The sequence below is a fragment of the Apteryx rowi genome, unplaced genomic scaffold (assembly GCF_003343035.1).
Source record: "Apteryx rowi isolate R43461 unplaced genomic scaffold, aptRow1 scaffold_908, whole genome shotgun sequence".
Taxonomy (NCBI): Eukaryota; Metazoa; Chordata; class Aves; order Apterygiformes; family Apterygidae; genus Apteryx; species Apteryx rowi.
The window spans coordinates 96,501-110,277 of record NW_020451214.1 but is presented as its reverse complement, the minus strand read 5'-3'; the positions used below and the strand labels follow the sequence as shown (position 1 = coordinate 110,277).

The 13,777-nt window shown below is 49.0% G+C and overlaps 2 protein-coding genes across 8 annotated transcripts in view; one reads left to right on the top strand and one right to left on the bottom strand.

The window, feature by feature from the left end:
• Positions 1-6,894, top strand: part of ASH1L (ASH1 like histone lysine methyltransferase) — a 58,482-nt gene extending 51,588 nt beyond the window's left edge. For 4 of the 7 annotated variants that reach the window (XM_026091541.1, XM_026091543.1, XM_026091539.1 and 1 more), the window contains 6 exons: positions 235-373; positions 944-1,116; positions 1,616-1,782; positions 2,626-2,666; positions 3,406-3,707; positions 4,622-6,894. In XM_026091541.1, the coding sequence (XP_025947326.1) occupies positions 235-373; positions 944-1,116; positions 1,616-1,782; positions 2,626-2,666; positions 3,406-3,707; positions 4,622-4,713 (914 nt within the window). In that variant the 3' untranslated portion in view covers positions 4,714-6,894. Of the gene's footprint in view, positions 1-209; positions 374-894; positions 1,117-1,615; positions 1,783-2,625; positions 2,667-3,405; positions 3,708-4,604 lie in introns of those variants that run through there. The other 3 variants (XM_026091542.1, XM_026091544.1, XM_026091545.1) reach the window with 3 other exon arrangements.
• Positions 6,895-8,572: 1,678 nt separating this feature from the next.
• Positions 8,573-13,777, bottom strand: part of RUSC1 (RUN and SH3 domain containing 1) — an 8,584-nt gene continuing 3,379 nt past the window's right edge. Inside the window, exons 2-8 of the mRNA XM_026091493.1 lie at positions 13,082-13,158; positions 12,610-12,784; positions 12,360-12,465; positions 12,213-12,259; positions 10,845-11,898; positions 10,090-10,218; positions 8,573-9,398 (exon numbers count right to left, since the gene is read on the bottom strand). Of these exons, the coding sequence (XP_025947278.1) occupies positions 9,230-9,398; positions 10,090-10,218; positions 10,845-11,898; positions 12,213-12,259; positions 12,360-12,465; positions 12,610-12,784; positions 13,082-13,158 (1,757 nt within the window). The 3' untranslated portion in view covers positions 8,573-9,229. The remainder of the gene's footprint in view (positions 9,399-10,089; positions 10,219-10,844; positions 11,899-12,212; positions 12,260-12,359; positions 12,466-12,609; positions 12,785-13,081; positions 13,159-13,777) is intronic.

Sequence of the window (13,777 nt, the reverse complement as noted above, 5' to 3'; positions counted from 1 at the left end):
TTGGCATACAATTCAAGTTATGTTTAGTTCTTTGTTAGTAAAGTTTTCTTGAAAATGATCAAGGTAACCTTTTCTCCTTTTACTGGCTCTGCATTGGTTTTGCCTCACTCTCTAGAATTCGACATTAGGTAGCTCTCTCATGTTAGTTTTAATGAAACCAGTTTCTCCTCTATTTTTGGTGTGCTGGACTCATGAGAAGTTCTTTACAGGTGTGTATTTTGTGCCTATTGCCAGGTGACTGTGTTTACCTGATGAGAGACAGCCGTAGAACTCCAGATGGACACCCTGTCCGACAGTCATATCGGCTGCTGTCCCACATCAACAGGGAGAAACTCGATATTTTCCGCATTGAAAAACTCTGGAAGAATGAAAAGTATGTTCAAGGCATCTTTTGAATTTGAGACATTCCTTATACCTCCTGTCAAAACACAGTAGTTTTGTGGAAGTCTTGTCATAGGTTACGGATGCAGGGCTGAACACGGTTAAGTTACAAAAGCTTCATGGTTTTCCACTTGTCTCTGCATGTACTCCACAACTGTGAACATAAAAGGTTGGAGTTTTAAGCAAGGAATAAGAGATTTAAATAACTGTGTTTTCTTCACTGTTGGATTAGGCTGAGAATACACACTGACAGCTGAAGTGGCTCAGCTAATCATCACTGACTTGATAAGCCACAGTAACATGATTAAATGCACATGCCCCATAGATAGCAGCATAGTAAGTCTGATCTGTTCATAAAAATCACACTAGGAATATTTCTACTTCCTGAAGGGGTAAAGTTGAATATGTAATACTCATGTTACTTTACCTTTCATCACAGTCATTGCAAAAGTGTAGCATAGATAATTTAAAATTAAATGGAGGGCATCAAATAAAATTGTATCACAGAAATAGTCTTTTTTTTCTGTTTCTCTCTTTCTCTTACCTACACACCTTCTAACAGAGAGGAGCGGTTTGCATTTGGTCATCATTATTTCCGTCCACATGAAACACATCATTCCCCTTCTCGGAAGTTTTATCACAATGAGCTCTTCCGGGTGCCGCTGTATGAAATTATCCCCTTAGAGGCTGTGGTGGGAACATGCTGTGTTCTGGACCTATACACCTACTGCAAAGGTAAGTAAACTTAATAAGATGAGAAATTAAATGAAACACATCTTTCTAATAATTTTGGAGGTATGCTAAAATGGTTACTACTGCAAGAAGGCAGTAGCCAATGTTTACAGGGTATCAGGGCTGAGGAGGTGGTATTGCTTTAGCACTGGGACAACCAGTTCTGTTGCAAGAGGCCCAGTGGTCAGTGGTGAGGAGACAGCAGCAGGGTGGGATTGTGGCAGGCAAGGAAGAGAAAGTGATGTCAGTGAAAACAGTTTTTGTAAAACTTGGGGAATTATTTAATTAGGGTATACAGGTTTTCCTCCTAGATTGAAATAGAAGCGTGTCCACAGTTACAATTCTGAATCGAGGGGAACAAAAATACCTGCCATTCCGCTTAACAGCTCACAGCCCCTACTTCTCTGACGCTGTATGGCTTGTCCTTGTTCTGGTATACTGTGTGTTTTCTCTTGAATCTGATTAACATTTTTTTCCAACATGCTTTGTTTTGAAACTGCAGGGAGGCCAAAAGGGGTGAAGGAGCAGGACGTGTATATTTGTGATTACCGCCTTGATAAATCAGCTCATCTCTTCTACAAGATCCACCGGAATCGTTATCCTGTCTGCACCAAGCCCTATGCCTTTGACCACTTCCCCAAGAAACTCACACCCAAGAGAGACTTTTCAGTAAGTATTTCTTCTAGTAGCTTCCTTACTTCTTACTAGGAGGCTTGGACATATTCTTGGAAAGTCCCTGGCTCTTCATTTCTCAATGAAGCTTGGTAAACCTAAGCAAGCTGACACGTAAGCATACACAGACTGGATGAAAAGTTGGCTAGAAAGATGACTTGGAAAGAAAAAATGAGTATAGACAGAGAATAGGCAGTTCTAAGGCAAATAGATGCTGAACAAATGAAACAGATTTTGAATAGATGGTGATGGGTAAGTCTGGAGATCGTGGTTTCTGATGGAAATCTAAATGCTAATTTCAGTTAAGTCATTCCTGACTGGAGGAAACCTCATAATTCACTTTTAGGTAGCAATTCTAAATCAAAAAACAGCAGCCCCATCAGGAGCCAGATTATGCAGTACAGGTTCCCTTACCATCCTTCACCTGAATATCTGTTGATTTCACTGTCTTGTTTTCCCCTGCTCTATGGAAGTAGCAACTCTTCATGTATACATCCTTCTGCATGGCAGGGGCAGCTACTTTGTCTCTGAGCACAGAGTTATCAGACATGGCAAATCTTTTGCAAGGAAGCAGTTTTCGTCTTGGAAACAGAGAGATTTTGTACTGAGTTTAGAGATGGGAACCAAACATTTGCTGTGGGGAAGATAAAGATGACTTTTATCATAATGGCTTGAAATTTATCAAGTCCAATGTGCGAGATGTGCCAGCCATGCACTGGTATTTCCAAAGGGTCAGATGGGCAAGTCACATATTGATGCTTCCAGAATATCAGATAGGCCACTTTTTTCCACTGTGAATTGTATTTGATACTAACCATATAATCTTTACTGTTGTTATAGCCTCATTACGTACCAGACAACTACAAGAGAAACGGAGGCAGGTGAGTCTTACGTACCAGGTTGTTGACAAAAGATGAGATAATCCTGTTTGTTTGTTAAGTGTCCACTGTTTCCTGCCCATCTTCCCTAAGTGCTATAGAAATTATAAATCTAAATTATTTGGAGCAATCCTCTGAACTTTTAAAGAGATTAAAAGGAATGAGAGAGAATGAGAAAGAAGGGACAGAATATAGAACCGTCCTTGATGTTCCTTAAAAATATACCTAAGAAAGAGTAGGGAAGACATTTTAAAAATTAGCAGAAGCAGCTGAATGTGGGAGATGCTAGGGCCCAGCACAGGAGTATCCAGACTTCCTGCCAGAAGGGAGATCTCTAATTAGGTTGGCCATATTTGCATTGTAATAAGAACCGGGGCCAATGCATTCTGTCAAGTCTGTTAGAGAATTTAAAAATACCCATCAGGAGCCATGACGATTGCAGAAAAAAGCATCAATAGGTACTTTACAAATACTTTACAGATTTAAATAAAAAAGGAATTTGTTTTTTAAAGGCTACATTTGACATTATGCAAATGAGGCTATGGGCATTTAGCCTCCACAGATCATTACTGGTGAGTTTGAATGCATTTTTTCCCTTTAGAGATATGTCTCTATTTTTAAGTCAAATTGCTGAGATTCCAGAAGTGCCCTACCTATTGAGGAGTCCTTGACTCACTAATAATTGGTATTTTAGGTGAGTGTCTGAAAAATTATGGTATTTAAACCCTTCTTTTCCTGCTAGATCATCCTGGAAAACAGATCGCTCAAAACCACAGATCAAAGACTTAAACCAAGAAGAAGATTCTCTTCCACTTATTGAGGATGTATTAGGAAACCAAGAGCAAACTTCAAGTGAGATGCCTAGCCTAGAAGAGCCAGAAAAAGAGGCAGTCTCTAGTGAGACCTGTGAAACTGATAAAAAGGTGGAAGAGAGCAATTCTGTCACAAGGCAGCTGTGCACTCCAGAGGAAAGGCGGCATATTCAGAGAGAGAGACTTAATCAAATCCTGCTAAACCTCTTAGAGAAAATCCCAGGGAAAAATGGTGAGATTTTATGCTATGGTTACACAATAGCATTTCTTTGGTTTTAGCTTGGTGCAGACCATGTTGATAAAATAAACACTTCTGCCTGAATGCATTGATAGTGGACATTATTAATAATTAGTTTTCTCTGCACTAATGTTTTCTTTTGCAACAGTTGCAATTTGCAATAAATTTGAATGAAATTTCTTACTATAGACACTGTATTGTAGATAGTATTTTTAGTAATCGCAAAGACTTTCTCAAGACAACTTTTCCCCATCATTCCCTTTTTACACCTGAGAAACTTAATGGGCATACAAAGAAAGACTGAAAAGAATTTGGAAAGAATCAGGTTCTAAGTAACGTCAGCAGGGATTGTCTAAACTGTTAAATGAGGCTGCAGTGGTTGCATTGGTTGTCACTTTTAATTGCACTGTTGTTAGTAGCTGTAACAGTGGAGATAGAGTAACCCGCATTTTAGTACAGGCCATCCTTTCAACCWGCCGGGGTGCTCAAAGAGCTTGTGCTTTGGTTGCTGGCACAGACTTCACACAAACTGTTTTGTGTATACATACTCATGCTATAACACTTTTCTTAGACAAATCTACAGACAGTTTAGATAACAGGCACAATTAAAACCTAGAATGAGCTGCATTCAGACCAGTAGTTCACACTTCTGCCTCATGTTCATGTTCTGGGATTTAATGCAAAATAGTTGTAGACTCATAGAATAATTTAGGTTGGAAGGATCTTTGGAAGTTATCTGGTCCAAAGATCCTCCCCTTACTCAAAGCAGGGATAACTTAGGTCAGGTTGCTCGGGACCTAGTCCGGTTGAGTTTTGAGTGTTGCTATGGTTGGAATCATCCTTGAAAGACCTGTGAAAACAGTTAGTAGTATCACCTTCTTTTATCAAAAGCCTGTGGTCTGTTGCAGCTATTGATGTCACTTACTTGCTGGAAGAAGGATCAGGAAGAAAACTGAGGAGGCGCACTCTCACCATCCCGGAGAGCAGCTTCAGGAAGTGATGCCACGAAGGGAAGTTGTGGTCTGGAGTCCACTAAAGGTCTGCTAAGGACTGAGGGCAGGAGCCCAACTCCTGTGCACCAGCCAAGGAAAAGGCAGCAGAAGAAAACTGACAAATATACAAACAGTTAGCACTTAGATGTCTGGGCTGGCAGGTGGCCCTGCCCTGCTCTGCAGTGCTCTTATGGTGTGTGTGTTGTTGGGCGTGCCTTGTATTGATGTTAGGTACTGAGAAAAACCTCGTGGTTATTTGTCCAGGATGGTCAAATTTAATTTATTTTTGTTCCCACTCAGAGGAAAAAATGGGGAGGTAAAGAAGGATAAGGACTGACTTACTCTGATGAGAATATTCCCCATGTTCACCAATTAACCTGTGATTGTACAAGATACTGTTGGCACTGCCACGGCCCATGCCAGTGAATGAAATCCAAACGGGAGGGTGAAGGCCCAGTGGCTTAAAATTAAAGGCTGCCCTAAAGTTGTGGCCTCTGATTTGCACAAGTTCAAAGAAGAGAGAAATGTACCAGAATGTGCAAAAGGTTCACCGTGGACCGGCCCGTGCACAGATGTACCTTGGATCTGTGGCGAGGAGAAATTTTCCCAGTCACCTTGGCGTAAGGAAGAGTTGGTTGGTTGAGGCACTTGTTCTGCGTCTAGGAGGGGGGAGGGGGTGGGGTGTGATTTTTTTCACTTTTTTCTGCAGACAACTTTTATAAAGCAAGTCAGATCCTGACAACACCATTGCTGTTGGTTTTTTTGATAAGCTGTGGTTCTTGTGTGTCTAGTGTGTTGTGCAAATTAAAATCTGTTAAAAGAAAAAAGAAAAAAAAGAAAAAAAGGAAACCTTCACTACATGAACCGTCAAGCAGTATTCAAAGCGAGTATTTGTTGTGAACTGTAGAATATATCAACTGCTAACACTATTCTTGTGTTCTGATTGTACAGCTTAAAATGTCCGTCTCTTAAAGAGACAGTGTATTTTGCCCCTCCCTCTCTCTGCCCTGATGAAAAGTATTATTCCCAAAAGCAACAGCCAAGGCGCTGGTTTCTCACCGCATGAAGTTGTGATTGCCATAATGTACCATAAACTAGTGCTGTAGCAGGACCCCTGGTATTACAACGTGTAACCTTCCCCAGTATGTGAAGCCGCGAAGCTGTCACCTCTCTCTGGGTCAGTCCCAGGTAGTGGCAAAGGGAGGGGGTAGTACACTGCCCCTTTAAAATGGCTTTGCTTTTTTGTCTTTCAGACGTACATATGCATATACAGTCCTGTTTTAGATGTTCTTATAAGAAAAAACAGTTTTTAATGTGCCAAGTTGTATATATCTGCTGCGTGGATGTAAAGCAATACAGTAGTTACATGTTCCTTTTTAATGGACCAAGCTTGTCCTAATGTACATTCTTGTTATTATAATTATTATTTTACTCTTAGTGGAACATGACTCATTCCATTAACTTTTATGTGTTGATTTAAAAAGAAAAAAAAGAAAGGAAAAAACCCTTTGAGAAAAAATATTTTATTAAAAAAAAAGAAATAAGAAAATAGTTTGGAATATTTTCTTACTGTAGAGAAGCACTGTACAGTACCAGGAACCCTGAGTATAAAATACTCGTGCGTGTAGTAGGAATATCGCATGTCCAAAATCTCGAGTTGTCTCATTTAGTTTAAAACAGAAATCATTGTCTCAAATGGTGTTAAACACTAAAAACTTTTTAAAAAATAAAGTGCGTACAGAAGCGAGACACTAGCTCTGTCATTTTATCTTTCTTTTGTTGAAAGACTAAACAAAATGTTTTTTAGACAATCAAATGTTAGGTAAGTGCAAAGAATTGTTTTTCTTACTGGTGTAGAAATTAATGACTTTTTTTATTTTTCGGTTATTTTATAATAATGAGAAGACCAGTGTGTCACCAGGATCGCTGTTTTAAGACCAGGAAGCACTACATTATTGCAAATAGATATGAACTCTTAGTCTGCATGGGTGTAGGCTGTGTGATTGCTGAAAATAAATGCTGCTAATATATTTCCTTTTTACAAAGCATATCTAAATAGATCATTGTTTTGATGTTAATCTTTGTAAATTATGTATTACCAATTTTAACATTGGATGTAATTGCATAAAAAGCCTGCATCTCAATCCTGAGAGTCTAGTATTAAATGGAAAATCTTTTCCTATTGATGACTTGTGGGGTTTTCTTTGGCATGTCTTTGATTTCCTTTTCTTGCCTCTTTGTCTCCACAGCCCCTGTCACGTGTTCTGACTTTCTTACAGCATCTTGCTTGAAAAAGGGGGTGTTATCCCTTCCCTTTTGAATATCCAGTTGCCAGACCATGGATGGCATTTGGGGAGGATATGGTTTGCTGCCAATGTTGCTGCCATTCAGACCGTGGCGGGAAGGATGATGGCAGTGAGTGTATGGAGAGACAGGAGCAGAAGTGAAGCAGGAGCGGCAGGCTGCGGTATTCACTGCTAGGGAGTCAGAGGGCTGTGGAGTTGCGATTGTATATAATGGCAGGTTAGTACATGAATCATTAAATCTATGAATTTAGTGCCCGTTTGCCAGAATATAGACCCCTGGTTGCTAGAGACAGTGCCTCCAGTGCCCATGTAGAGAGCCGATGCTGTGCTCTGTCAGCTCCAGACACCGTGAATGCATCTTAGGGCTATTGGAGGCAGCATGCTCATCAGTGCTGATGATGGATCACAGATGACTCGCACCATAGGGAGCTATTCCCCCCACCATCACTGAAAAGGCATGCTGGTGGATAGAAAGACTGAGAGGTATTTTGGGTTGTCTGGAGGTTGTTGTAGTTCAATTAAAAAAATAAAAAATAAAACCTCCTCATCAATAGGCATTTTCTAACTTTGGACATACTTGTTCCCTTGGTCTTGTTGGACTAGCCCTATGCCAGCTAGATTTAGAAGAAACCTGTATTTGATTAGCTACTAAAATGTAAGCAGGTTTTCTTTTTAAGAAATCACAACCAATAAAAAATAATTTTAAAAAAACCCAGGCCCCCCCCCCTGCCACTGAAATCCTGTGATTTGGTAAAAAAGCTAGTTTAAAACAAACAAACCCCACACCTGAACAGTGCATTGCAATTCCCATATCCCTGTTCCAGTTACCAGCTGCCCAGAACAGGACTTTTTTTTTTTTCCCAGTTATTTCTGGCTTCTGGATATGTGCAAGAGCATATTCCCTATACCACTTCAGAGACTGTGGGGCACTTGCTGACGTGACAGATGCTTCACTGGCCTTTGTGGCTAATTTATGATTTTATGTTTGCATGCTGGATTTCCCCCCCTCATTGCATCTGTGTTCACAGCTGGCACAGGAAGCTGCCTTAGTGCAGAATGCAGCAACGACTCAGCTGCCAGGGGATTAAAACCCAGACACACACACACACACCCCACGCAAATGGATTGACGGTGAAGCCAAAGAAGAGTCATTTTAGTGCCGTGAAGCCACTTTCCCTGCAGCACGCAGGGGTCTGCAGGTGAGCTGGCTGCGGGCCAGCCCCCTGCCATGCCCAGCTGTGCAAAGGGCAGCGAGGCTACGCGCACGTGCAGCCGGCAGGATGGGTGTGCAATGTCCCCCCCTCGCGCAGCCGTCCCTGCAGCAGGAGCAGCCCCGTCGCCGCAGCAAGGCACTGTGGGGGCTCTCCAGCTGGCGTGGCCCAGGCAGGGACACCCAAGGGCATGCATAGACCACAGCAGCACCTGCAGTGCTATAGCAGAATAAACCTACCAGCAGCAGCCTCCCCCTCCTCCCCCGCCAAAAAAGGTGCCAGCAAAGAAGACACGGCCTCATGAGGGTGCAAGCTGAGCCCCACCTCGGGGGGCACGGTGCTGCAGGACCCGGCGGGCGGCCCGTGCATGTGAGGAGTTGGGAGGGGCAAGATGGGCCCCAGCGTGGTCTCCGCACGCCGCAGCCCACAGAGCTGTCCCCAGCGCCAACGCCAGCTTCATGCAGCATCAGCTGCTCACCTGCCCTGCGCCAGCCTGAGCCATCCATGCGGGATGGGACACAACCATTTCCAGCCCACCACCTGAAATGATCCAGTCACACATGATGACATGTGAGCCACAACCTTTATTTTCAGCTCTTCCCCCCCCCGACTAAGCTTGTTCCCTCGGTGACGGCTATTTACAGAGTGCTGGGACTGTGCATGGGCAGCGGGGAGCCGGACCAGGCCACGACACCCGCCCCAGGGTGAGAGGGCTGTGGAGCAGCAGCAATGACAGGCCGTAACGGCACACAGAGCACACAGGACTGAACAACGCACAGGGACAGGCATCTTCCTGTCTCCCGCACCGGCATAGGCAGCAGCTGAGCAAACGAGAGCGAGCACATGTCCCACACGGGGCCCGGGGTGAACCACCAGCACGGCCGGGGGAAAACACACGGCGGTGGCTCACGGGATGCAGGTAGCTTCATGCTCACAAGCAGCGGAGGATGGCACCGGAGCAGGCGTCCACTGCAGGACCACGAGTGCTTTCAGCAGCGCCAGCCTCGTCACAGGACCAGGGAGGTGTAGCCCACAGGAACCAGGCCAGTGCTGCTCCCATGGCAACAGCAGATCCAGTCCTCATCCACGGTGGAGAGCAGCTGCAGGATGTCCCCCTTTCGGAAGCTCAGGTGGCCGGCGCCGGCACCCACATGGTCACACAGTGCCCGAACTGCCCTGCACCACAACAGCTGTCAGTGACTGCTCGGCCCCYGGGAGCCCCAGGGATGCCTGCGGCTGCAGCCTGCGGCACCGCTGGCAGAGGTGCTGGAAAGACCAGCAAGGAGGGTTGGCACATGGGCGCAGAGCCAGCTGTCCCACCCACCGCAGCGATGCCCTGTGTCCCCCAGCCCTGGAGCAGCGGCAGAGCTGCGAGCCATGCACAGGGGAGGCAGCGGGCTGTGTGGGCCAGGGCTAACAAGGGCTGCAGGAGGGAAGGAGACCGGCAGGCATGCTGCAGGACTGCCATATGCTGGACAGATACTGCGCAAGCACAAAAGGACCTCTGTGGATTTCCTGGCGTACCACAGTTCTGCCAGAGCACCCACACGGCTGCTCTATGCAAGCTGCTATGAACCCCATAACCCCACAAATACAGGAAACGCTCAAAATCCCCCAAGCAAAATTTCTGAGCAAAACAAATGGTTACATTTAGGCAAATACACAGGGCCACCAGCAGCTCAGCAGAAGCAGGGGGCAGTCGCAGCAGGGACAGTCAGGGTCCAAGTTAGCAACAAGAAGTGGTGGAAACCCTTCACCAAAAAAGGGTGTAGGGTGTCCAGACTATGTCTGGCAACAACCCCTGCTTCTCCCACTCAGAAATCTACCACCAGTTTTCCATCCCAAACATGGCAGTGCCCTGCATCACCTGCGGGTCTGTGGCGGGTCAGCTGTTTTTCTCACTGGCTGTTCTTGAGCACAGGTCTTCTCAGGAACTCTCCCCTTCATCACCGCAGCAAGAACAGTCATGCTGGGGGACAGCCAGCTAGAGGGTCTCCTGCCATAAAGCAAAGGAAGCCATGAGCTAGTCTGGGAAGCCTTTTCCCACCCAGCTATAGAATACAATGGGGAAAAGACCACAAACACCAAGCTGCTGGGACGGTGCCTGTGTGTGTGTGATGGGCTTTGTGCCAAGACTAGGCCACCAAAAGAAAAGGCTGTGGTTTCTACGAAAGTACTGAAATCCCTGCATACTTTGCTCCTCTTTGTAACATGGAGTGGTGCCATGGTACACGTACACATGTGCCATGTGCAGGGCCGAGCACCAGTCACCAACTGTTCTCCTTGGAATGATTTCCTCTGGTGATCGGGGCGCTGGGAAGGGACACGTGTGACTCTGGAGATGTATCACAGAGCATGTACCACAAGCTCCTGCTCTTCTAAGTCACTGATGCAACATGATGGCCAACCTCAGTAGCACCCCGACCACGCGCCAAGACCACGGCATGGCTCAAGGGGTAAGGAGCACAGCTTGGGTTACAGACAGCGAAGCACACCCTGAGAGGCCCCTGAGCCCTTCCAGGTGCACTTTGTACACTGCCTGGAAGACATACCCTTCAGGTGAAGGGCAGGTTCCCTTCACATGATTTTCCCCAGCCCCTGCTCCCCCAAGCTGGGTCTTACCTGGATCTAGTTGAGGTGGTGTCTGGACTGAGAGGGAAGCCTCTGGCAGATGGGCAGGTGGCTCCGAAGAGTCGGCCCAGCCAGCTGCCCTTCTCAGGGCCAGGAGGTCTGCTGGCTGTTGGGTTAGAAAGCGCTGCCTGGTTTCCATCAGCACAAGGCTCTGATGAGGCTGACAGGAGCTTCTCTCCAGCAGCAGGAGCAGCTGGCTTGCTGGATGTCCTGGCTCCAGCAGGCAGGAAGAGGTCTTCGGGGGAAGAGGCCCTAGAGTTGTCAGTGCTGCTGATGGGATCTGCACTGGGGCATTCAGTGACAGCTTTGGTCTGAAGGAGCTGCAGCTCCGTGCCTCTAGGCTCGTTTGCAGATGCTTGGGGTTGTGCAGTCTGGCCAGGGCTGGCGTTTCCTGCAGCCATCCGCAGCTTTGTCCACCGGATGAAGGGGAACCCTTCCTTGCTCGGAGCAACATAGATCCTGGAGGCCTGACTCAACTGGTCCCACCAGCTGCTGAGGCCTCCCCCTGCATCCTGAGGGCCTGTCCCCTGCCTGACGTATTCAGGGGAGGTGTCAGCTCCCAAGAAGGCGCGACTGAGCTGGTCACCCCACCGCAGCACATTCTGGAGTGTCTGCTGCAGGGCAGCCCCCACCTGGGGGCTGGGGAATGGTCCAGGCACAGCTGCTTGGGCCTGAGATCTTGTGCTTCCCTCTGCACCTCTCAAGGCTGCCCTCCCCGGATGACCGTGAGGAATCTCACACTCCAGGCTTGCCCCATCAGCGCTGCCTGGACCTTCCAGATGGGGCTGCACAACCCCCTGGGCCTGAGCAGGGAGGAGACTGATCCTCCGAGAGGGGCGATGGGCGGGACAGGGGGGTGACTCCAGCTGATGGGACAAGGGCCTCACATCCACGGAGAGGTGGTGGTGTTCAAACAGCAGGTCCAGGTGGAAAGTCAGCACTGAGAGGGGCTGGATGAGCAGCAGCAGTTCATCAGCGAGGTGGGGCAGAGGGCCCTGGCTCAGGGCAAAGAAGGCCGTGGGAAAGTAGAGCATGGAGATCACACCTACAAGAAACGGAGAGCCCTGGAGAGCTGACAAATGCCTCCCCTTGCCCACTGAACCCACCCAAGACCAGCTGGTCAGTTCTAGCAGGCCTGACAAGAGCTTCTCCTGAGGGTTGTATCAGGGATGCTACAAGTTGCCTGCCTGACTCTGTGTCCTCATCCAGTAGCACATCCATGCAAAAGGATGCTCCTGTCCACTATGGGAATCCCGGCCAAGCACGGTGTGTGGAGTGGGTATAGAAAATATCACCCTGGCTCTGCACAAGGAGAGGACTAGCAGTGTAAGGGGGGGCTTCTGGGAATGGTGTCCTTACCTGGGCTCTTCCGCAGGTGGGAGATCCACAGCTCCAGCTGCTTAATGCTAAATAAGGCAAAAGGAATCCAAGTTAGAGCTCACAGGACTCAATTCCCTCCTGTCACCGCAGTATGGACAACTTGGGTCAACAAGGACCAGTACTTACTTCAGAAGGCCAAGGATAAAGGCATGAAACCGCTGCCTGGCACTGTTGAGAGGGGCCAGCCTGGACACATGCCAGCACAGGGAGTGCAGAGAGTGGGTGCTGGGGCCTGCAAAATACGTGATATGCAATAATCAGTACTGGGGCTCAAATCCTCCCCAGGGGTCTGGTAAAGGGACTAAGTGGGGTTCTGCCAGAGTCCAGGCTGCAAAAGGACTCCAGACACCTTGGTAGCATGCTCCCCCACACCTACCTGGCTTCACGGAGGCTTCAACCACGCTCCAGGGCGAATTCTTCCTCTGGCCTGTGATAACATCCTTCTGGAAGGGCTTCAGCCCGTCCTCCACCAAGGCGTAGAGCGCTGGGCAAAGGGTGTGCAGCAGCAGGTAACCCACATCTGGGCTGAGCCAGCTGTCTCCCAGCTGGGCCTGAGGCAGCGAGGCAGCAGTGTTTCAGCATGAGGAGAGAGAGAGAGAGGGAGAGGAAGGGCAGCACCTAACCCCGCGCCCACAGGAAGGGATGGCAGAGCCCTTCACCCACAGCTATCTCCACCTGGCTGTGCCGCTGCCAGAGGCTGGGCTCATCAGGGCGCAATGTGCTCTGGAGAGCAGGACAAGCTCCCGGAGCCCTCCGGCTCACAGCCTGGGCAGCCGGTGCTCTGTTCTGCCCAGGGTCCAGGCTCTGCCCACCCTCCGCCTGGTGAGACCCACCACCCAGGCCCTCACCTTCTGCACCAGGTTCCGCGCAGCGCTGAAGTGAGCCACGATCTTGTCCACAGAGGCACTGACCGCAACCAGCAGGGCTGTCAGACGACAGGAAGAAACGCGTAAGCGTGGCTGCGCACCGGCGGCCCTGCCGAACACCGTCCCCCCGCGGTGTGCACGTGCACCCACGGCATTCGCCTCGCGGCACCGGCGGCACGGGGCTGGCAGGAGCTGCCCACGTATTGCGGCTCTGCCACCGGAGCAAGGGGCCTCTCCATAGGCCGCGGCCTGGAGGAGCTGGGCAGGGGGCTGGCAGACCCCGGAGCCCGGGGGCCAAACGGAGCCGAGGAGCTGGGCTCTGCCGACGGCTCCAGCTGTGGGGGAGCTGCAGGGGGAGTCGGGGTGCTTCCGTTGGCACCTCCGGCTCCTCGGCAGTTCTCCAGGGCTTGAGCATAAAGGTGCGGGGAAAAGCAGCGGTTTCCATGGGAACAAGGCCAGGCCGGGAACGTTTGCGGGGAAAACCGAGGGTGTCCGCGGGCTGCAGCATCCGCGGCTCCGCGGCACTGTTCGCAGGGAGGCGCCGCGGCAGCGCCCCCCGCGCCGCCCCAGCCCCGCACGGGCCGGGCCGGGCCGGGCCGGGGAGCCCCCACTTGCCTCTCTTCCGCGCTGCCGGGGGGCGCTGGGCTCGGTCCGCATCAGCCAGGCCAGGCGGGTCCG